Genomic DNA, 22,945 nt, shown 5'->3' with positions numbered 1-22,945 from the left:
GTTGGGAAGGACACTGCCTGGCCATGCAGGGATGCCCACCATCCTGTAGAAAACCACAGACCCCCGGCATGAGGAGGGCTGGAGGAGGGTGAGGAACATTCCAGAAGGTCCAGGCGCTGTTCTTTAGGCCCGGGCAGCCTGCATGGTAAGATGCTGTCTTTCAACCTAGCTGAGGACCTGGGCCTTTCGAGTTTAAAATACAGTCTGCAGGGTACCACTTGTTAAGAGTCAAAACAGGTACAGTCCACCTTCAGACAAACGTGGCGATACACACAGAGAACTTTAAACATGTTTATTGCTTTTGACTTACCCAGAAATTCCCACTTTGGGAATTCTATCCTGAAGAAATAATAGGCTGTCATTTTGGTCATCAAGGTATTCATCCCAGCATGATTTATAACAGGAAAAAACCAGCGACCAGTCTAAACCCCTAACTTCGGGGAAATCGTTATGTAAAACCGTGGTGCCTCCCTGGATGTACCACCCATGGATATAGTATTAAAATGAAGTTTGTGGGAAAAAAATGTTAGTGACAGGAGGAAAATAACATGATATAACCATATTTAGAATACTTAAAACGTGAAAATTAAAAATGATTTAAGTTACAATATAAAAGCAATATACAAAACATGTGGTCACAACTATGTTACAAGTAGGTAAGGAACAAAGACAAAGGAAACCAACAACACTAAATTCTCTCCAGACGTGAGACTACAAACTTTCAATCACCTGTTGGTACGTTCATGTATCTTCTAACTGAATCATTTTGTAATCAGAAAAAGTGGCTTCTGTTTGTTCAGACTCCTGAGGAAGCCCCATCTATCTACAAGTAAGAAAACATCACTGGCTCCCGTCCGCTCCCGTCCACCCTCTCCTACCTACCTGCTGTGAGACTCAAAGCCTGGCTGAATCTGAGCCTCCCCTGCCTCACTCTGTGCCCAGCGGGTACTGTGGCTGGAGAAGACATTTCAGGAACACAGGCTTGCGGGAAAAGGGCACATTTGGTGGTCAGGGTTCACTCCCACTCTCCAGGTGGGGCTGTCCAGAGAAGACACAGCCTGGAAACCTCAACACAATGCCAGGTCTCTTTAGCAAAATCTGCAAGTCTGGGCCTACCTTCCCACCTGGCAGTAGACGGGGGCGAGTGAGGCCTGACTCTTGAGATTCAGTTTGCCGTAGTCCTCACCCTTTCGTGATGAATATCCAGCTTCCCTCGCTCATTTACGTTACCTCCCTGGCCCCAGAGAGCATCTGCACTTGTGAGCCCCAGAGGAAGATGTAAAACTCATACGTTACACACATCCACGTTTCCTGCCTTATGAAGGAAGATAATACGGTAAGAATGTACTTCATGTGCATAAACATGCAACAGTGAAAAACAGTGACTCTTGGTCTCTGGTTCCAAGTCACAAAAATCACTTCTTGAAGTAACTTTTAAACAGTTGGCTTAATTCACTATTGTGTTCAATTTCAACCCATGGAGCTTCACAGACCAGCCAGCCACCTCTCAGGATTCAACAAATTGAAAGAACTGAAGTGTTCATTATTCACTTTTTCATCAAAAAACCTTTTTATATTATTGACTAGACAATACAATAGTTTTTCTCTTGTAATTGATATTTCACTTTGTTTCAGTGTACCTATTTTTTTTTTCATATTTAACTGTTTCAAAGTTTCCTCGTTTACGTTCCGCACTGAGTGTGTCTCTCCAAAATTCATGTTAAAGCCTTACCCCTTCCCCAGTGTGGTGGTTTTAGGAGGCAGGGCCTTTGGGAGGTATTAGGGCTTGACGAGGTCATAAGGGCAGGGGTCATAGGGATTAGTCACAAGAGAGCTCACTGCAAAGTAAGGATTCAAGGAGTTGGCAGTCTGCAAGCCGGGAGAGGGCTCTCACCAGAACCCAACCACCCTGGCACCCTGATCTCAGACTTCTTGCCCCCAAAACTCTGAGAAAGAAATTTCTGTTTTTGTCAATCACCTAGTCTGTGTTCTGCTGTAGCAACCGGAACACACTATAACAACTTGCATATGGTCAATCATTTCACAGTCCACTGAAATAATGCCAGCTCTAATAAGTAACACATTTTTCTCATAAAGCTATTTCCATTAAAAAATCTTTTAATGCCAATGCTCTTAAGGACATTTTTCAAATGGATAGCTACCGCACAGAGAACAGGCAGGTACCGCACCTCAGGCCCAGCAGAAGACACGCAGGACCCGCACCTCAGTCCCAGCACAGAGAACATGCAGGAGCTGCCCACTTCCAGTCACTTCTGCAGCTCTAGCACGTCCGGCTAACCAGCAGGGCTCAGAGCTCACTACTTCATTTGCAGTTCTTTCTGATATTTGATGCATGGTAATAAATACAATTTATTCAGAAAATATTAAATATTTAATATTTTTAATATTAAAATTGCTTAACTTAAATCTTGTATTGCTTTATCCAGAATTAATTTGATCGCTTAGTGACAAATTAAAATACCCAAAATTGTTTTTCCTAAACTTTTGGCTGAAACTCCAGACTCCTTCTAGCATTATACTGGCACTTTTGGTACAAAATCCAATCTTTTTGAAATTGTAAAATATTCCTATGACACTTCTATAAAACATTTTCCAATAAAATACGTATTTTTTTTCTCCACCAACAAAGTTCAATACATTGTATTAAGTGCAGCTCCCAGTGCCGTAAGATCAACAAGAACCGTTTTCAAAATCTTGAAATTTGTATTTTCAGCAAACTTTAAAAACACCTGCATTTAAACAAACAAAACATTTACTTTTATGTCAGACAAATGAAGCTTCTTTGATGATTGAAAATGCACTGCATTATTTTCTTGAAAAAGTTGTCTTCTCATTAGGTGCATCTGTTTTACAAAAAGTGGGTTCCACAGCACCCATTTCCGTATCAATAGTATTCCTTTAGACATTTTAGTAAATCATGGAAATGCTCAATTATATTTAACTATATAGTGCTAAAAGTGCCGACAGTACCCTCTGTATCTTTTCATTGCTTTATCTTCACTTTGATGACATTTGGGGGAGTTTTAAGTTTTCAGATGTTTAATATATGAAAATGTTTTAAATTCCTTCCTCATTGATGATCACAGCTTTTCTCACTTGAACCACAACCACAATTTTTTAACAGCATCCTGATGAAATTTACATGTTTAACACTTTGATCTTTTAACATAACTTTTGAGCACTATTTGCAGGCAAAATTTGTCATTAGCAATAACTCAAATTCCTGTTTGAAAAATAAATCAAGAAATTTTTCGTTCCAAAACTACAGATTTTATGTAATAAAATGCATTTAATACAAGTTTTATTTTGTGCGGATTTTTGCACAGTATCAAAACAAGTTCCAGACTGGGACTCACTACTCTTATAATTCCTTCTTTGTTCTTCTGCAGATTAAGATTCACATTTATTATATTTACAGGTATTAAAGATGTATCAAGATTTTGTCTCTTTACTCTAGGTATTTGTTTTCAATATTTACATTAAAATCTTAAGTGTATAAAATACAAATACCCTGCACGCCTACTATTTCAAAAGAATTACACTGAGCTAACAATGAAACTATTTTAAGCTAGTGATTCTCCTAAAGCAAGTAGTGTTTTGTTATTACAAGCAAGTTGTTACATGCAACTTAGCCCCAGTCCCTTCAGTGACACAGGTCAGACTGTGACATGAATGTTCCTCAGCTGTGGCTACAACAGGAGGCCCATTTTCTACGGTACTAATGTTCTAAAACTGTCAGAACAAACCTATGAGTTTACATTAAATTTTATATTAGCTAACTGTAACTGTACAATTTTTCTTTTTTTTTGAAACTTTTCTTATTGAGTAATAGTCATTTTACAATGTTGTGCCAAATTCCAGTGTAGAGCACAACAATTTCTATGATACTATTTACTATGAAGTATTTCAGTTATTTTTCACCATCAGTATGGTGCGGGGTGTGTATGAGGTAAATATCAGCTCTGATCTGCCTGCTGAATGTATTAGTCCAGGAGCTGCCAGTTTTAGCTTCTGGCCAAAGCTCCAGAAGAAATCATCAAAGGGTCCTGGATGGGAAGATGAGGTTGCATGTAGAGCAGTCGGGCTTACTTTTTCTGGGTGAAGGATGGATACCAAGTGATGTCACACCCGGGTCACCACTGGAGTTCCTGCCCGCCTCCTGCAGTCTTTTGAATTCTCCATACACGGGTTAGGTTTTCAAAAAAGGCTTCCCGTCCTACGAAAATTCCTGAGACAAAAGTTTACAAATCCTGGCTACCTGATAGAAATGGGAGGGGAGGGAAAAACTGAAAATAGCAACCCCTAAATTAACGCTGCAGAAAGCATCCTGCCACATCTGCATCTCCAACGTCTACTGGTCCAGGTCCGGACTGCGCTCCAGGAACCCCCCGCCACCTCCCCTTCTAGACGCTGACACACGAAGTCTCTTTCCCTTGGACTGCGTTTCACAAGCCACCCTTGCGTACAGATGCCTCGAAAATAAACTGCAAACTGCCGGTCTAGCACCCCTGGCGCCACGCCCTGGCCCCAAGAACATTAGATCCCACCGTCCCCTCACACAGCCTCGGCTCCAGCCCGACAGGCCCCCTCTCCCCAGAGGACTCGGGCAGCCACACCGCGAGCCGTGCTCTCTACGGCCGCCTACCCCTGGGCCCCTCCTCCATCACTTCTCTCCAGGACCACGACTCCTCCGGGAGGCCTCCCTGGACTCCCCGGCGCCCAGCCCTTCCGAAGCCTGCCGACCACGACCGCCCGGGTCCGCTCCACCACCCCACGAAGCCGTGTCCGTCGGCCCCGAGGCCGCGCGCCGGACCCCAAGGTGGTGCCGGGATCCGCCCGCCGGAAGGAGCGCACCGGCTACACTAGCGCGGCGAGGTTCCGCTGATGATGGGCACGGAGAAGACCCGGCGCCCCGCGCGCTCGCGGCGCAGTCTGCGCAGCCGCACACCGCCGCCCCAGCGTGCTCCGCGCCCGCCCCGCCCCGCCCCTCCTCCCGACAGGCCTCGGGGCCCCGCGGCACGCCGGGACTTGTGGTCTCGGCGCAGGCGGCGCGGGGCCGCAGCGCGTGGCAGGAAGCGGAAGCGGAAGCGGCCGGCGGCGGCGCTAGGACTGACGTGTCTCTTGGCGAGGCGCGGCGCTCCGGAGCAGGCCGGGCTGGCAGCGTCGGCGCAGTCGGAGCGCAGCGGAGCCGGAGCGCGACCCCGAGTCCGACCCGGAGCCCGACCCGGAGCTGAGCAGCCGCCGCCATGGCCAGTGAGTCCCTCGGGGCAGCCCCGGCGCCGCCGCCGCGGGTGGGACCCCGCTGCCCCGGCCGGGAAGCCCACCGGCCGGCCGGCCCGCGCCCCTGCCCCACCTCGCCCGGGCGGACGGCTTCCCGGGGCGGCGCGGGGTCCTGCAGCCCTAACTCGCTCTCCTTTTGTCTCTCTCCTCCAAGTCAAGTTCCTGGAAGTCATCAAGCCCTTCTGTGTGATCCTGCCCGAAATCCAGAAGCCGGAGCGGAAGGTGAGTTCAGGAGGGCTGGGGGAAGCCCTGCGCCCGTTGAAAACGGCCCGGCAGCCGAGTGGACGCCCCTCCCCCGGGAGTGTCGGCGTGGCCCGCTCTGCGGGGAGCTCACCGAACCGTCGTGCTTGCTTTGGAGCGCCGTTTGTGAGCGTCCGCCGGTGCGCAGAGCCTCGGGTGTGCCCTGCCACGCGTAGTGGATGCCGGCCGGGAGGGCGCGAGGCCTCGGGAGCCTCAGGGGACTCCGATGGAGCTGCCTGTCCCTTCAGCCCCAACAGGAGCAGGTGGCGGGTCTTCTAGGAGATGCTCTTTGTATCCCGCTGCCGCAAGGAGCCCAGACCTGTCCCTTTCGTCTGTACATTGAGTCTGTACCTTTCCGTGGACTGTCACTTACTGAGAATAAGAGCATTTGCGAACCCTGCTTTTACAGCAGGTCCATTAGAACACGGGAAGATAGGAACGTAGAGGTAGGGTGAAGGTTTATCAGAATGTTCGCTGCTGCACAGCTACAGACCAAGACAGTGAGTGTTGCCAGTGTAAGGAAAGATCCTAAGCAACGAGGAAAACATTCACTGGGTTCTTAAAGACAGTTACGAGTAATAGGTTTCTGTCTTCACATTTTTTTCACGTGCCCCACATATGTGCTGCCTTTGATGAGCTAATATGCAGAGATCTGTGTGTGCGAGTGTGTGCATGCGTGTCTCCAGTACAGAAGAAAGAGCATGGCTCTAGAGGCAGGTTTGCTAGGGTCCTATCCTTCACACAGTCCCTGGTGTGACCTTGGCCTTGTAACTGCAGTGGATGAAGCAGTGGAAGGGTGCGCAGGGTACAGCAATGGCTCTGGAAGGGATTGCCCCTGGAAGACTTGGTGTCTGATGGCAGCTGTGAAGGAAGAACATAAATTACCCTGCAGAAAGCGAAAGGAATTCTAGGCATAAGGAACAGAGAGTGTGCTGAGGCAAAGAAGCCTGATGGGAGGGAGTGTTAGACGTGGTTTGGTATTGACAAAACAGAAAGGTGTGGGGGGAGCGGCAGGAGCCGGGCAGATTAGAAGTTTGCTGTGGAGGTGGCGTAGGAAAGCGGAGGGGCTGAGAGGCTTTTGCAGCAGAGGGAGAAGAGGGAGTAGCTAGGAGTCAAGGGTGGGTTGGGGGCTGCTGAGAAGCCTCGGGTGGACAAGACTTGGATAAACAGATTTTGATGTTTTGCTGTTGAATCTGGCTGCATCCATGAGAGGAGACTTGGTTATTAAAAAACGAGGTTTGTAAAAATTGTCCACTCTTTTTTCCCTTAAAGTCTCACTTCAATACAAGCTTGTTAGGTTACTGGTCAGCCTGAAGCGGTGTTGCCTTCCCATGGCCTCCTGATTTCTTGGTGGGGGGAAGATGACAGGTGGGGGAAGGGGAGCATTCTCAAGAGGAAGAGTTCTTGGGTTCACCCCACCTTCACGTGGAGATCTGAGTATCGAATCCCCGTTGCCTGTGTGGTTGTCTTGTCGAGGCCTGTCCAGGGAGGCAGACATGGAGGACTGCAGCCCCAGGCTGACCAGAGAGCCAGGACCCCGACTCCACACTCACTTAAACTTCAGCTTGAAAGAGTATTTTTTAAGAATACGATTTTGTTCACTTAGTACTGTCGCTCACAAGGTACTTCCATGTTGTGATCCTTGGTCCACACAGTACTTGTTAAGCCCCCTGAGGCTCCTCCTTGCTGTGCAGGCAGCAGGTGCTGGTGAAGACACTTAGCTTTCAGAGCAGAGGACCCAGAAGGGTGCCCGCTCTACTGTGCAGTCCCACGCGGGCCTTGGGCAGGGGTCTCAGCTTCTGTAATGATGCTGGTTAGTCATTTGTAGAATGATTCTGTGTAGTCAGTGTCCTGCTTACATGCCAGATGGGATGTGAGAAGTCTTAAACAGATGCTGCTGGTAGTGAGTAGGCTGAACGTACAGCTCTCCCTCCTCCAGTAATTTTTTATTCATGAAAAATACACTAAGAAACAATCACAATTATAAATTAGCTGAATACAAGAGTCTGTCAATTGCAAAACCCTTTCAAATGAAACGTGGTTGCTCACATGTTGTAAGGGCTTGCCTGATTTGGGAATTCTTTGCTATTGCAACGTTCTTGATCTTGGGTCTGATCCTAAACTGTCCACACTGATGGTTCAGAGCATAGGCTTTGGACTCAAACCCACTTCAGCCATGGGGTTTGGGACAAATTACTTAGCCTTTTCAAGATTCAGTTTTCTTGTTGCAAAATAATAATACTGTTACATGGTGTGATGACTAAACGCGACGACACATGTGAAGGTTCTGCACATGTGCCTTGTACGTAGAAAGCATGCAGTTTGTGTACTTACACTTTGGTGTTTGCATTTGGTACATGGTTCGGAGTGTTCAAGGCTTGCCTCTCCGATGAGCAGAGAAAGGGGTTTGATCTGAGTCCATTTCTGTTAATTTGCTTGTGGAGATAACTTGCTGCCTTGATTCATTCTCTCCAACTGCAGATTCAGTTTAAGGAGAAAGTGCTATGGACCGCTATCACCCTCTTCATCTTCTTGGTGTGCTGCCAGGTGAGCACGGCTTTTGGGCTCCAGTACCAGGGCGGGGGGTGGGGGGAAGCCGCGTGGGCTGGAGGCCAGGGCACCAACTCCTCTCTGCTTGTTTCCAGATCCCCCTGTTTGGCATCATGTCTTCAGACTCAGCCGACCCTTTCTACTGGATGAGAGTGATCCTCGCCTCCAACAGAGGTATGGCGGGCCTCTGTACCTCTCTGTATGGTGTGGGCTTGGCAGGCTCCTTCAGTGAAATCACAGGCTTCAGCTTTAGGTGGCGTTCAGAGGGTTGGGAAAGAATGTTGGTGCGCTGTGCTAAAAAGCAGCCTTAGGAAGTGCTGAATTCAGCACCCAGGCACGTGGCACCTTGGGAACCACGTCTGAATGCAGTACGAAACCTGTAACAACAAGGTAAGTCTGCACCATGGAGAATTCTAAGAAGCGTGGGAAGACTAGAATGCTTTTTAAACAACTGAAATGACATTTTTACCTACCTTTCTCCTGTTTCGATAACATTTCTTTAGAATATGTAATTTGCTTCTCAGCCGCATCTTTTTCATACTACAGGTTACGTATGTATGTCCAGAATAATAAACGTGTAACAGCGCTTTGAATACTCCGACCGGGTGCCTTTCGGGGGTGGGCTTTAGCATTTACACTGATACTGCTTTCGATTAACTCACTTTCAAAATATGGTGCAAATTAAGTTCAGAACAGTTGGAAGTACAGCTCATTTTAGCATAATGTAAGGTAGGGGTTATTCACAACCAGATACAATAGTGCAGGCCTCTTTTCCAGACTCTGGAAATTATTTGAATGTTACTCTTTTTTATTTATTAACTAATGAAGAGATGGACATTTCTTATCTCTGTACAACCAGAATGAATCTGTCTGTGGGGAATTTAAACGCCGCCATCGGTGTAAACGCCATTTGACTTCCTAAACAGAGTAAGATGTTGCCTGGAAACTGAGCAGAGTGAATTGATTTACCCTCTTATTGTGGCTTTTGGGGGTTCTTCCCTGAATTGAATACTGCTGGCAGACCGAAACACACCGGGTTTGTGTCGGGGGACACAGCCGGTTTTGCTCACTCATGTTCTCAACCGTGTTTGGCTCCTCGGAGCTACTGCTGACTGCATTGTGCCTCCCTCTTCCCTAAGGCACACTGATGGAGCTGGGCATCTCCCCCATCGTCACCTCCGGCCTCATCATGCAGCTCTTGGCTGGTGCCAAAATAATTGAAGTTGGCGACACTCCAAAAGACCGAGCCCTCTTCAATGGAGCCCAGAAGTGTAAGTGGGACTTTAAGTAATGTTCAGGTGCCTGTAGTTGAAAATTTGAATTTGCGACAAAGTTTAGGGCATACAGAGTTTTTTTCTGGTTTTTTTGGGGGGTTGGTTGTTTTGAGAGGAGGTGGTGGTTTTTTGTTTGCTGCGATGTCCCCGCCTGGGCCCACAGCCCTGCAGGTGCCCTGTGGCCTGTGTTAGAGCACTTGGGGCATGCTGGGCGGTGGTGGGGGGTGTCGGCACCCCAAGGCCACGTGTCCACGGGAAAGGGCAGGGCTCTGAGGTGGTGCCCTCCACTGCCAGTTTCCTTACCACTTCGGGGGAGCTGTGGCTCCTTTAGTTCAGCTGAATGATGTGTGTCAGGTACCAGTCAGTGCCTGGCACGTGGCAGGTACTTGACAAGGCTTTTGTTTTTTTTTCTGGGAGTTCAGGATTTGGCTTAGGGAAAGGTGATCCCCTCCACTCAGCTCTGTGACCTTGGGACAAAGCGGACAGCTCTCACGTCCCAGTCTGTACACCCATAAAAGTGGGGACAACAGTGGTATTTGCCCAACAGTAAATAACAAGTGGCACTCGTAGCAGTGATGACCAGTCGCCAGCGTTCACCAAGTTCAGCCTCTGAGTGTGACTGACGCACAGTAATTAGGAAATGGGGTGTATAGTCTCCTGCCCAGCTGTGTTCTTCCACGGCAGCGCGCTTCACAGGTCTTAAGTCAGTAGGTTAAAGAGTTGAGCAAGTAAGACGAATCTAATTTAAACGTGTCAGTTTCAGACACAAGTCAGGATTTTAAAATATATACATGCATTATTTTCAAAAGCACAAATCAGCTGTTTTCTCTTTGGTCTTGGACAATTTTTTGAATTTTTTCTGCCTTAAGAATTCAGTCTTGGCGTGGACATAACTCAGTGGTAGAGGGCATGCATAGCACACATGAGGTCCTGGGTTCAGTCCCCAGGACCTCCATTGAAAAAAAAAAAGGATTCCGTGTAATTGAGTGCTTTTTAAGATATCAAACAGGGACTACATTTGGGAAACACTCAGGAGTAAAATTTTATTTTTTTGGCAAACTAAGCAGAAAAGCTGAAATTGAAGCCTGACCCACACTCAGAGATCTGCCTGGTAACATGTAGTCAGTAAAACGTGGTTCCATCACACGTCGGGGTGGAGTGTAACGCGTGATGCGGGAAACAGGACCGGCACACACGGGGAGCCTCCACTGGGCCAAGAGCACCGTGTGGCGGAGGGAGTGTGCCGGCCGGACTGGTGGCATTGTGGGGTCCTCCTTTAAAAAGCATGTTGAATAGAAGGGGGCACTTTATCCCAGAGCTGGCATGCTGTGCCCTGGGCTCGGACCTGGAGCATGAGCCTGCTGGGCAGCCCAGGCGATTGGTTCCCCCGGAACCCGCCTGCGTTTGGGGCTGTCACCGACGTGTGCCTGAGTGTTGTCTTGAGCACCTGTTGTGAGAACCACGTTTCAGCTCGTGTCCTCCTCCCGTCACGGAGAGGAAAGGAATTTGGGAGAAGGTGGAATTAAAGAGCTCCGTGCTTTAGTTGGAAGTGTCTGAGTTACATGTGCTGGTGTTCCTGGACGGCTCCTCGGAGGCGGGCCCGACAGTCTCCGTCTCCTCCGGGGCTGCCCACCCGGGTGGGTGTTGGCAGCTCTCCTCGCGGCCCTGGGGCGGGAGAGGGGAGCCCTCCTGAGACCTGGTTTCTTCTGGCCTGTAGTGTTCGGCATGATCATTACCATCGGCCAGTCCATCGTGTATGTGATGACGGGCATGTACGGAGACCCCTCCGAGATGGGCGCTGGCATCTGCCTGCTTATCACCATACAGGTATGTGTGCTGGCCCTTCTGGGAGCCCTCACGGCCACACTCCCTGGGTGACAGAGCTGAATCGAGCATAAAAAACCACCGAGAAGAAGCCGGAGCCCTGTGCCTGCCCTTCTGAACTCATAAGGGAAGGAGCCTCGGCCGCCGGGCAGCGTCCACGGAGCCCTCGGCGCTCGCCCCCTGCAGAGAAGCCGCCCCCTGAGGAGGCAGGCCGGCCACCCGCCCGGCTGCTTATGTGCGTTTGTCCGTGTCCACAGCTCTTTGTCGCTGGCCTCATCGTCCTGCTTCTGGACGAACTCCTGCAGAAGGGCTACGGCCTGGGCTCCGGGATCTCCCTCTTCATCGCCACCAACATCTGCGAGACCATCGTGTGGAAGGCGTTCAGCCCCACCACCGTCAACACCGGCCGAGGTGAGGGCCCCGGGCCCCTGGGCGCGGGCTCTGTGAGGAGTGCCAGCGGTGCCCCACTCCGAGGAAGAATGATCAGTTTAGCTACATCTCTTCTGACTTCTCTGGTGCGTCTGCAGTGGTTTTTAAAACAGGCTTATGCTCGTGACAACACACAGCTGGCATTTGTCACGTCCAGAGTGTCGTGGGCATTCGCTGGCCAGAATACATTATCCCGCCTCATTTTTCTGAGCACAGGGCAGATGGCGCTGCAGGGGTCAAGCACGTTCTCTTAACAAGTCTTGTGACGGACGTCTGGAGTGTTTCCAGTCTTTGTTATCCTCGTTTGCTCATCTGTACATACTTTGCCAGTTGCTCTCAGTGAGTAAGTTTCTGAAAATGAAGTCACTGAACCAGCAACTTGGTTGCCAGGGGCAGCTTTGTACAAGGCAGGGACGTGGGTGCTCACGCGCTGGGTCCAGCCCCGGCTGTGCCCTGAGCGCCGGGGCGAGACAAGTGAGGATGCGGGGCTGCGTGCTGCGGGGCGCGCGGCAGGGGCGTGGCCAGTGCTGGCGCCCTGTGTTCCGGGCAGGGAGTGCCAAGGGGATCTCATTGGAGTACGAGTTACCAGGAAGGAGAAATCAGCTATTTTCATCATTCGGTATGTTGTTCGTTTAGAAGAGTACGTGAGACATAAATATTTATGCACATTTGACTGTTTTGTTTTCATGGAAGGGTGGAGACAGAGTCCCTGGCCTCCAGAGAGCCCATAATCTCACCAGACAGACCCGAAACAGGTCCCCAGACAGGGACGGCCACTTGTGCCAACGCGTTGCAGGGAGAAGAGTGTGGCTTAAGGTAGGAAGCACTGGAGGCCCTCAGAAGAGCGGGCACGACCGGACGGCTCCTCCCTGTGCACTGGCTGGAGCTGAGGACATCCGAGGCAAACTGGGAGAAACGGGGGGGCCAAAGGCAGTGTTTTCAGAGCTGGGTCAGAAAAGGTTAGAGGCTGAAGGGATGGCAGCAGTGTGTCCTGAGACGAGGAGGTGATCCCAGGGTAGGAGGGGGGACACTTGGTAAAGGCTCAGCAGCCATTGGCAGGGGCGATGGGCCCAGAGTGAGGGACTCCCCCGGGTGGACAGAGGGCAGGCAGAGTGTGCATCTAGGGAGCTGCTGGGTCTCCCGCCCGTCAGCAAGGAAGCGCTGAGCGAGGGCATTGGGAGAAGAGGACACCAGACGGGACAAGGGTGATGGGAAATTGGGGGCAAAGGTGGGCTTGTTTCCGTGGGTGTCTCAAGGTCAGTGGCAGTGTCTGGACCCGGCTGGAGGGGGGCAGCCAGGAAGGCGCGTCCACAGCCCCCCGTGTGCAGGCGTGATCCACGACCTGAGCCACATTCACTGGGGAGTGAAGGGAAAGGGAGAAGAGTGGGGTCACGAGGATGACCCTGGGGAAGGACAGAGGTCACCAAGGTTGCAGGGCTGGGAGGGCAGCATGGCCGTGGAGACGCAGTGGCCGAGCCCCTCACCACCCTGCGCGCGAGGGAACAGGGGGCGGGAATCCCAGCGAAGAGAATCGGAGCTTGTCCCGGCCCCGCCCGTCACTCGGCCGACACTCACTGGGCGCCTGTCCAGGGCCCCATGCTGTTCTCGGTACCGGGATACCGTGAACCGAGTGTCCGTGTGCCTCAGGTGTCACCACCGGTACTGAGGAGAAAACACAGCAGAGGAAGGTGGGGGCTTCCTCTGGATGATCAAGGAAGGCTTTGCCCCAGAGGAGCAATCCTGGAACGGGGAGGGGTCCCTGCGACTATCCGGGGGACCGTTCCACTGGGGGAACCTCTGCTTCCTGGCTCTGTTGCTGGGCCCGCCTCTGTGGGAGGGTGTGACCTCTGATTGGGATGGACTGTGTGGTGCCCCTGTTGTGCTTTCGGCTGGCTGTCAGTGTGAGCAGAGAGCCTGGGCCGCCTTGTCGGGGCAGCCTGCACCCCAAGCTGCTCAGAAGCCCCTGGGGACGGGGACGGGTCCTTCCGCTGGAGCTCAGCAGACTTGCTGGTAACAGCGTTGCAGGTGACTGTCCACACACCTGGTGGCCTCTGACTCATAAGCCAAAGAAATGAGGTTAGTTAATTCAAAAAGGTAGAGTGGCCCATTTCTGTGGGTTGAAATCTAGAGAAGAAACAGAACCGAGGGTTGAGAAGACTCCGCTACCCCTGTGTTGACAGGGGGAGGACCTGTGAGTCACAGAACCAATTCTGTGTTTCTCTCTAATTTGGCCACTTGAGAAGCTTAGCGCCACATTGAGCCGCTTGTTCCCTTACCCGTAACAGGGATGGAGTTTGAAGGCGCCATCATCGCCCTGTTCCACCTGCTGGCCACACGCACCGACAAGGTCCGAGCCCTGCGAGAGGCGTTCTACCGCCAGAATCTCCCCAACCTCATGAATCTGATCGCCACCATCTTTGTCTTCGCAGTGGTCATCTACTTCCAGGTGCGTTCAGACCCAGCGCGTCTGAGTGTCAGCGTGCCTGGCGAGCGCCCCGCTCCCCGCTCCCCCAGGGCTGCTGTGAGCCACCCAGCCCTGCTGACATGGTGAGGCGCACTTTCTGAACGAGCGGGTTCCATGCGAGCTGGACATGTGGGTCCCGCAGAGTCCCGGGCACCTGCCTGAGCTGGCAGAGCTGACGTTTCTGAAACCACGTTCCTTCTGGTTGGGCCTGTCAGCGTTTTTCCAAGGTCTTAGTTCAGAGAAGTGAACAGTAATCAGACTGAAACCCTGTCACTTTTGACCCAGGGTTTGGGTGCGTGTGGGCACGCCCTCATCTGGGGAGGCCTTCCTCTAGACAGCTCTTACCGTCCATGCTGTGCGTCTGGGCCACTCGCTGCTGAGTAAGAGACCTGAACGGCCCATGGCTTTCCTGCAGTTGGGTTTGTCTTCGTGTTTCTGATCAGCCGCTTTGCGCTCTGATAGTTACCGAGAAGGAGGGAGGGTGCTGAGAAGGCAGCTTACTGCTTGTGCAGAGGTGCCTGTGCCACCACGTGCTTTTTCTGAGGACCAAACACATCTGCTCCTTCAGCCGAGACTGGCAGTCAGTTGCCTGGTTCGTAACAAGCTAACTCTTGAGGGCTCGGCAGGTGTTTGTGGCCGGGTTGTTAAGGTTTTACTTTAAATCTTCTATATTCTGAACTCTATTCTTGGCACTGGGATTTTGCAAAGTGTATACATATGAAGGAAGCCCTTCAGTCTCCAAGAGTCTCAGAGGGAGAGGCTGTGTTCATGGAGAAGCCGGAAAGCCTGGCTTCCCTGGAGCGAGGGCGAGCATCCCGGAGGGGCCGAGCTGCGCTGGCGGCGGGTGGCCTCCCTAGGGGCTGCCTGAAGGCTGGGGAGACCCCAGAGAACCACTGGTAGGACTTTGTCCCACCTAGGTGTGGCTGAAACGTGGTGGACTTTGTTTCTTGACAAATAGAATCGTTCATGTGCTGTGCTTGGGTGCCTGCTGCCCGAGTGCCCCCCGTGCAGTGGCCTGGGAGCCCTGGCACCCGGCATGGCGGGGACGAGGCAGTGAGGCTGTTGGCTGTCTGGTTCTCAGGGCTTTCGCGTGGACCTGCCCATCAAGTCGGCCCGCTACCGAGGCCAGTACAACACCTACCCCATCAAGCTCTTCTACACATCCAACATCCCCATCATCCTGCAGTCCGCCCTGGTGTCCAACCTGTACGTCATCTCCCAGATGCTGTCTGCCCGCTTCAGTGGCAACCTGCTGGTCAGCCTGCTGGGCACCTGGTCTGTAAGTACAGTGGCCTCAGGGCCCCATCCGTGAAGTGCTGGGCCCCTGGCCATGTGGGCTGTGGCAGGTGGCGCTGCTGGGTCCCTGTGTGTCCTGCTCCTGACCAACTCAAAGACACTCTTAATTACAAATGCACGTTAAAGTTCCTTTTCAGTCAGAAAACTGTCTTGTGGGCGCCTGAGCAAAACTGTTCTTTCTCATGGCTCGGAGCTGGCCTTGTCTGACGCTCAGGCGGGAGAGGACACTCACAGGCTTTCTGTGACCTCTTCCAGGACACTTCCTCTGGGGGCCCAGCGCGTGCTTATCCAGTCGGTGGCCTCTGCTATTACCTGTCCCCTCCGGAGTCTTTTGGCTCCGTCTTGGAAGACCCCGTCCACGCCGTGGTGTACATAGTGTTCATGCTGGGCTCTTGCGCCTTCTTCTCCAAAACGTGGATCGAGGTCTCGGGCTCCTCTGCCAAGGATGTGAGTATGAACTACAGTTTCTGGGGAGGAAGTTAAAGCCGGAGCCATAGTTCTGGCTGCTGACTGGTGGGGGGTCTCTACTCACCGCGTCCTCTGTGAATGCATGCAGCTCTCCATCCCGGTCAGGGCCAGTTCCAGAGGGTTGGTGGCCAGAGGTGGAGCTGGGATGAATAAGTCAGTGCCTGCCTTGGAGGCCGCAGCCACACTGAAACTAGACCTCACCTGAATTCTTGGTGGCAGTTTTAGAGTTACCTGTGCAAGTGCCGTGAGGGGGCGGGGGGGTGGTCTGTGAGTGAGTGGTGACCCGTGAACCACCCACCTGGCCTTTGATTTCACGTCTGAATCTGAACGTTGTCCCCTTGGTGGGCATCTCGCAGGTTGCGAAGCAGCTGAAGGAGCAGCAGATGGTGATGCGGGGCCACCGAGAGACGTCCATGGTCCATGAACTCAACCGGTGGGTGCTGGCCCTGGGGGCTGGGGGTCCCAGGGCAGGAAAGGTCCCTGGGTCTTTAGATTTCTGTGAGCTTGCTAAGTGCTGGACACTGGAGAATCAAATCAGCACACCTGGCCTCTCACCAGGAGGGAGACTGAAGCATGTGGCTGGACGGTGCTGTGGGATGCTGGACCTCGCTGTGCTTCATGGGCAGGGTTCCACAGGGCACTCTGGGAGAGGGGTGGAGGGTCAGGCTTCTTCACAGGTTGGTGTCCAGCAGGTGAAGCCAGAGAGGGCGGCAGAGACTGCAGGGAGGGGTTGGCGCTCAAGGCCCTGTTAGGAGGCCAGTGCTGGAGGCTGAGATCAGCCAGTTGGGGTGGGGAGATGGCTGGACACTGTGCATCTGGGCAGAGGTGGGGCCACATATGGCAGTAACTTGGGGACACGGGAAAGGCCTCCAGCGTAGGGCAACCATAGGGGTAGGGGAGGGAACGCCTCTCCCTCACAGCAGGGCTGCCTCTTGGTCAGCAGGGTTGGCCAGAGGGTCTGAGACTTTCACGCCAACAACTCACTACTTCTGTGGTCACTGGGAAGTGGTTGCAGGTGACACAGGAAGGAACGAATGTGACTGGTTCCCCGTAAAGCTGTTTACAGGGTCAGATGTTGTAATCAGGACCGAGCCTGTCCTGGGGACCTCAGCCACAGGAATTCCAAATCGTTACCTGTCCCTGTCAGAGCTGGGCAGCTTTGTTCATTCCCTTAGGAATTCTCTGAAGCCTCTCGATTTATAATGCCATTCAGTAGAAATACAGTGCAAACTGCATATTAAATTTTAATTAAGTTTCCTGGCAGCCACATTTGAAAGGTAAAAATACAGACCTACAACTAATAAACCGTTCCGTCTGTTACCTTGTACGATGCATTTAATTTAGCCCCGTAGGTCCAGAATGTCATTTGAGTTGTAGTTAACATAAAAAAGGTCGTAACTCATCTTCTTCAGCATCCCGGGTGGCACTTTCAGCGTCTCTAATCAGACCGGTCCCGTTTCAGTAGCCACGTGTGACTTGTGTGGCCACTTCCTGGACATTAGGATGTGCGAGTGGGTCAGACTTCGTGGGGGACGTGGAGTTGGGTTCTAAATCGAGGTGAGCGGGGCTGGCTGCCCGGCCCTTCCTGTGGCCTGGGTCAGGCAGCTGGGCTGGAGGGGCCTGCGTGGCGGCGCGTGGCTGACCGTCTCCCACTCCCCAGGTACATCCCCACGGCCGCAGCCTTCGGCGGGCTGTGCATCGGGGCCCTCTCCGTCCTGGCAGACTTCCTGGGCGCCATTGGGTCTGGCACGGGGATCCTGCTGGCGGTCACGATCATCTACCAGTACTTCGAGATCTTTGTCAAGGAGCAGAGCGAGGTCGGCAGTATGGGGGCCCTGCTGTTCTGAGCCTGGCTCCCGGAGCGGCGGGCACAGCGAAGCCTCAGCGCAGGGCACTGCTGCGGCGTGAGGACTTGGTTTCCTGACGCATTTGATCCTTTCATTCCACTTCCTAAAGTGCTAGAAACTTTCCAGTTTGAAATTTTGCTTTTTATTCTGGCATTGGCATCCGGACTGTAGAAGAGAGGTCTTCTTCCGCTGACTGCCAGAGATGGGGACGGGGGTGGCTCCCCGGGTCCGTGTAAGTTCTGTTTTGACCTTTGCACCTTCTCAGTGCTGTCGGCTACTGCAGTGGTCTCAGCCGTTTCCCCGGGGGACTGTCCTGCTGGTTAGAAGCACAAACATTGCTGAAGGGTCTGCGGCTCGTGTGGCGGGAGGGTGAGAGGCAAGCAGATCGTGTTTTCTGGGGCGAGTGGGCTTTTCGCCAGTGCGTCCCCTTCAAACCAGGGCGGGAACATCTGGCTTAAAACTTTTTTTGAAAGACATGGTTGTTTTCCCTTTTAAAAGTAATTTTTCAGGATAGCGCTTCTTCCAAAAGAGAGGGACGAATTTCCAGATGATACTCTTGGGCCCTCGGTTTTTCTGCCTGTGCCCGTTGGCTGTCCAGTCGGGCTCTGGGGCCGAAAAGCAGCGCGGCGGCCCGGCCCTGCCGGCCCTGTGCCCATGCAGCCCGTGTCCTCTGCCCGCAGTGCCGCGGCTTTGTGGCGTCACGCCCGCCTCGCCGAGCGCTCGGACGCTGTGCGGAGGACCCCGGGGGAGCCGCCTGTCCGGTGGTTCTGGCTCTCACTGGGCCTGCTTCCCGTGCTGGATCCCCTCCTGCTCGCCGTGCTGAGGGGAGGCTCCGTGACTGGCCTCAGATGCTACCTGCTAGGCTGAAGACTTCCCAGTCGAATGTTTAGAACTTTTAAAATGTGCTTAGGACCAAATGCAAGTAAAGTAAATGGCACAAGGCCTCCATCCTCTGCTTTCGCCAGGACCGCCCAGCAGAGCGGAGGGCACAGGCCCAGACCCATGGTGAAATCAAGTTTCTCCAATGTTTGTTATAAAAAGACTCACAGTTATGTCTATAATAAGTCCTGTTCACAGTAACAGGTGACCTAGGTCTTAGAAATCAGAACCCTTCCTAAAGCCTCTGGGGAGTCCTGTCTTGGGGACCGGCAGCAAGGACAGAGCCGGGCGGCGCAGCCTGAGGGGTTCTCACGGAGGACACCCCAGGTCCAGGACGGGAGATCCAGGGGCTTGTGCAGCCCTGTGGAGATACCCCACCAGCAGCAGGTGCACAGCGGCTTTCGAAGCACAGAGCCAGGAGAGGTGGCAAGCGTGGCACCTGCCTGAGTCTGGAGGGGCTCCGAGGAGACCTCACTGGCTGTGCCAGCCAGGGGACCCTGCGAGGGACACAACGCAGCCTTGCCTGACACTACCCGCGAGTCAGCTGCAGAGCCAGGAAGGCCCGTGGACCCCAGGCCCGGGCACCCACCATACCACACGTGGCCTTGTCCGACCCAGTCCTGAGCGGAGACCTGACACCAGCCCCCACAGTCTGCTCGCCTGCCATGGGGACCCCGTGACGGCCTTGGGCTGGCAGCGCCGCCAACCCCAGGACCGCAGGCCCCGCGGGAGGCGCCCCGCAGCCCTGCTGCAGCCTCCGACACTGCATGGCCCGGGCCCTGCTCCACGGTGACTGGTCACGGTGGGCGGGGGCTGGCTGCAACTTCCAGGGGACTGTCACTGTGGACGCCAAAGCGGCAAAACTGAGATAAGGTGAAAAAGAGAAATAAAGCCAACTTTTTACAAGCTGCTTGGTGGTGGTGTCTTGGTTTTCAGTTTCTTGTGTTGACGAGAATGCCAGTGAGAGGAGGGCGTGGGCTAGGGTGCGGTGCCCTTCAGGGTGTGGGAGGCTTGGGTCCTGGTTCTGCCCGGGGCTCCCCTTGATGCAGGGAGTTTGTGAGTCGTGGGGAAGTGGGTGAGCTTCCCATTGCACCCAAGGGGCCAGCCAGTGGCCCAGGGAGGAGGATGGCTTCCTGACACGAGGGCCAGGGGCTGGGCATGTGACACCATCCAAGGGGCGGCAGAAGCTGCAGCACAAACTTCAATGCCCACCAGTGCCTGGTTCTTGAGTCCCAGGGGCCCAGGCAGTGCCCTCCCCCACTTACCTGCCCCCAGCGCTGGAGCCCTGGGACTCGCCGTCACCCTGCCCTGAGCCTGCGGCCAGCACACCTCCCCATCACCCGTTCCTTCCATTCAGCCCACATGACCGAGCCCCTGGGTCAACAGGGCAGGAGCTGTGTCCATCCTCAGAGTTCTCGTCCCCGAAGTTGAGGTTCTGCAGCGTCTGCCAAGCCTCGGGCCTTGCCCCAGTTCCCTTCTGTCTGGATAAATGACAGCAGGACAGCCCTCGTGCACTGAGGTAGAAGAACCTCCGAGGTGTGCCGCCGCAGGGGAGCGGTGAGCAGAGCAGTCGTGCTGCTGTCCGTGTTTAAAGATAGGGTTGGGGTGGCGGGGTGGGGGGGGGGAAGAAGACTACATCAGGGAAAGGCCTAGCAACTTCTTGCAAAACTAAACACCTACCCTATGCCCAGCCGTCCCACTACGGGCTGTTTACCACAAGAAGTAAGACGGGACGCATCACCGAGCCCCATACAGGGAGGTGGATGAACAGACAGCTGCCCCACGTGACCAAGAACTCACTGCCCACACGGCCGCACCAGTCTCGGGGCTTGGATCTGGCTATTCGAGGGGTTGAAAGAGCCAGTTGCAGAAGAGATGTGCCCACCCTGAGAGGCTGCAGGGCAGGGAAGGCGGGTCTGGTGGGAAAACCCTGAACGTGGCGCCTTGGGTCAGCGTGCTGGAAGTGCCCTTGACCAGGAGTTGGGCTTCATTTGTCAAAACTCGTGGAGCTGTCTGTCCACTGAGGATTAGCGCCATTCACTGTGTGTAAATTCGACCTTTGAAAAAACAAATCGAGCTCCAGATAGCGCTGGAGTACCGAGGGGGGAGGTGTACAGATGTCGGCACCGTGCGTGAAACAGATGCACGAGAAGACGGGATGCGGTGGACCAAGGGCAGGAAGCCCAGCGGTGGTTCACAGGACGCTGCAACTGTTCTCCCTTTTTTCAATTGAGATGTGATTGACATGTAACACTGTATTAGTTTCAAAAACAGTCACAGACATGGAAAACAAACATGGTTACCAAGGGAAAGGGGATGGGGAGGGATAAATTGGGAGTCTGGGATTTGCAGATACTAACTACTAGGTATAAAACAGGTAAACAGCAAGGTCCTACTGTACAACACAGAGAACTATATTCAATATCTTGTAATAGCCTATAATGAAAAAGGCTATGAAACGGAATGCATAAGTGTGCGTATAACTGAATCACCACGCTGCACACCAGAAATTAACACAATATTGCAAACCGACTGCATTTCAGCTAAATAAGTGAATGAACAGAGCCTATGAACACCCCCCATAACACTGTATTAGTTTCAGGTGTAGAACATGCCTCGATATTTGTATGTATTATGAAACGATCACCACAATAAGCTGCGTTAGCTAACATACATCACACAGTTACACACTTTCCCCTTGTGATGAAAACCTTTATGATCTGTTTTAGCACCTTCCAAATATGCAATGCAGCGTTATTATCATCACCGTGCTCTACACTGTGTCTCCAGAACTTACTAACTTTGTAACATTTTACCCAGCCCCAGCCCCTGCCTCTGGCAACACCCAGTCTGTTCCTGGATATATGAACTTGTTTTTTAGGTTTTACATTCCACATGCAAGTGGGACCACAGGGTGTTTGTCTTTCTGTGTCTGCCTTCTTCGCTCGGCGTGCTGCTAAGTGGTGGACACAGGAAACAGCCCACACCTCCGCTCCAGAGCCTGTGCGGCCTTGAACCTTTCCTTACGTTTGAAATACTTCCTAATAAATGCTGGGAAGCATAGCGTGGCCGAGGGCTGGGGGAGAGGGAGACTCTACACGCTACACCTCTCTACTTTTTACATTTTGAGTGATGTTCAAATTATCCAAATATGTATGTGTATGGATATATACACGCATACGCATATACATACACACACACTTTTTAAATTAAAAGCCCCGCTTGGTAAGCTTTCCCTGACTGCTCTCTTCCCACGTGCGCGTTTGGACACACACTCCCTCCCAGCCCTCCCAGGCCTCGGCCTCCGTCGTCGCAGAGCAGCCGCAGGAGCGGGGCGTGTCCTGGGCGGGGCGGGCGGCGCTGGGCGCGGGCGCCGCATGGGGGCGCTGTGGCCTCGCGGTGGCGAGGCTGCGGAGACATCGGGAAGCGGCGAGGAAGGCCTGGGGCGGCCCCAGCTGCCGCTCCACTCCGTCTCCACTCCGGGAAGCCCTCCGGCCGCCCCGCAGCCCCGGCTCCCGCTCCTTCCCGGTGGCGTGCCGACGGCGGTCCCGAGGCTGTGCGCCCTCGCTCATGAGGCCGGCGGGGGGGCGCGGGCGACGGGGCCTGACTCGGGCCTCCCGAGACACCGGGTAGTGGGGCAGAGCTGGCGGCCGCGGGCAGAGGCGGCGTAGCTGTCCCCAGCCCTCGCGCGGGGCCGCACACGCGTGTCCTGGGACTGCCGGCCCCGTGCGCCCGTGCGCCCCCGCGCCCCCCTCGCCGCCGCGTCCCCATTAATCACGCGGCGACGGCGGTGTCGAGCGCGCAGCCGGCGGGCGCCCATCGGCCCATCTTATCGCGCCGGCCCAGCCGCCTCGCGCGCCGCCCATTGATCGCGCCGGCCGGGCCGGGGTCAGCGCGGGCCGGGCGCCTGACAGCGCATCCATCGCCGCAGACGAGCGCCGACGGCGGCCGCGGCGGTGCGGCCCGGCCATTAATCACCGCGCCTGCCGCGAGTGACGGCGAGGGCGACAGGGCCAGCCGGCGACAGCCAGCCCTGCGGCCGCCCGCCCTCCCCGGACCCCGAGCGGCCCGGCACCCTGCCCAGGCCGGCCCGTCCCTGGGGCCTGTTGTCTCCAGTAAACGGAGGTGAGACGATGAATGGACGGGTGAAGAGTAGGTGACCCAGATGGCCCCTGTTCTGCCTCTCCGTGGGCCTGTTCCCAGGCTCCAAAAAGGAGAGCTCACTGAACTGGGACAAAGTGGACAGTCACTTCTCCCCTCTGGCTGCCTTGGCCCTGCCTGGGCCTCACTGGGGATGCGGGCCCGGTGAGGGCCAGCACATCAGGTTCGGAAGCCATGAACACAGAGAAAAAGGTCCATGCCTGTGCGGGTTC

At 53.9% G+C, this 22,945-nt stretch overlaps 1 protein-coding gene and 1 long non-coding RNA gene across 2 annotated transcripts; one reads left to right on the top strand and one right to left on the bottom strand.

The window, feature by feature from the left end:
- Positions 1-3,305: 3,305 nt before the first annotated feature.
- Positions 3,306-4,937, bottom strand: LOC116279819 (uncharacterized). Its single transcript, XR_004189113.2, has 2 exons — positions 4,667-4,937; positions 3,306-4,249 (listed from the first exon to the last, which is right to left on the bottom strand). It is a non-coding gene; the product is annotated as an uncharacterized lncRNA (long non-coding RNA).
- Positions 4,938-5,096: 159 nt separating this feature from the next.
- On the top strand, positions 5,097-19,478 carry SEC61A1 (SEC61 translocon subunit alpha 1). Its single transcript, XM_072941995.1, has 12 exons — positions 5,097-5,274; positions 5,456-5,523; positions 8,023-8,088; positions 8,187-8,265; positions 9,231-9,362; positions 11,083-11,192; positions 11,447-11,600; positions 13,904-14,064; positions 15,164-15,361; positions 15,634-15,825; positions 16,203-16,279; positions 17,507-19,478. The coding sequence occupies exons 1-12, from the start codon at positions 5,268-5,270 to the stop codon at positions 17,691-17,693; spliced, it is 1,431 nt and encodes a 476-aa protein (XP_072798096.1). The 5' UTR covers positions 5,097-5,267; the 3' UTR covers positions 17,694-19,478.
- The last annotated feature ends 3,467 nt before the right edge of the window (positions 19,479-22,945 follow it).

Source organism: Vicugna pacos, chromosome 17 (genome assembly GCF_048564905.1).
Source record: "Vicugna pacos chromosome 17, VicPac4, whole genome shotgun sequence".
Taxonomy (NCBI): Eukaryota; Metazoa; Chordata; class Mammalia; order Artiodactyla; family Camelidae; genus Vicugna; species Vicugna pacos.
This window is presented reverse-complemented; position numbering and strand designations above follow the sequence as displayed.

What these genes read in the sequence shown, in the direction of transcription:
- SEC61A1 (XM_072941995.1), top strand. An exon ending in TCTTCTTGGTGTGCTGCCAG is followed by an intron (nt 8,089 to 8,186) that starts GTGAGCACGGCT and finishes GCTTGTTTCCAG; the next exon opens with ATCCCCCTGTTTGGCATCAT. An exon ending in ATGGTCCATGAACTCAACCG is followed by an intron (nt 16,280 to 17,506) that starts GTGGGTGCTGGC and finishes CCCACTCCCCAG; the next exon opens with GTACATCCCCACGGCCGCAG.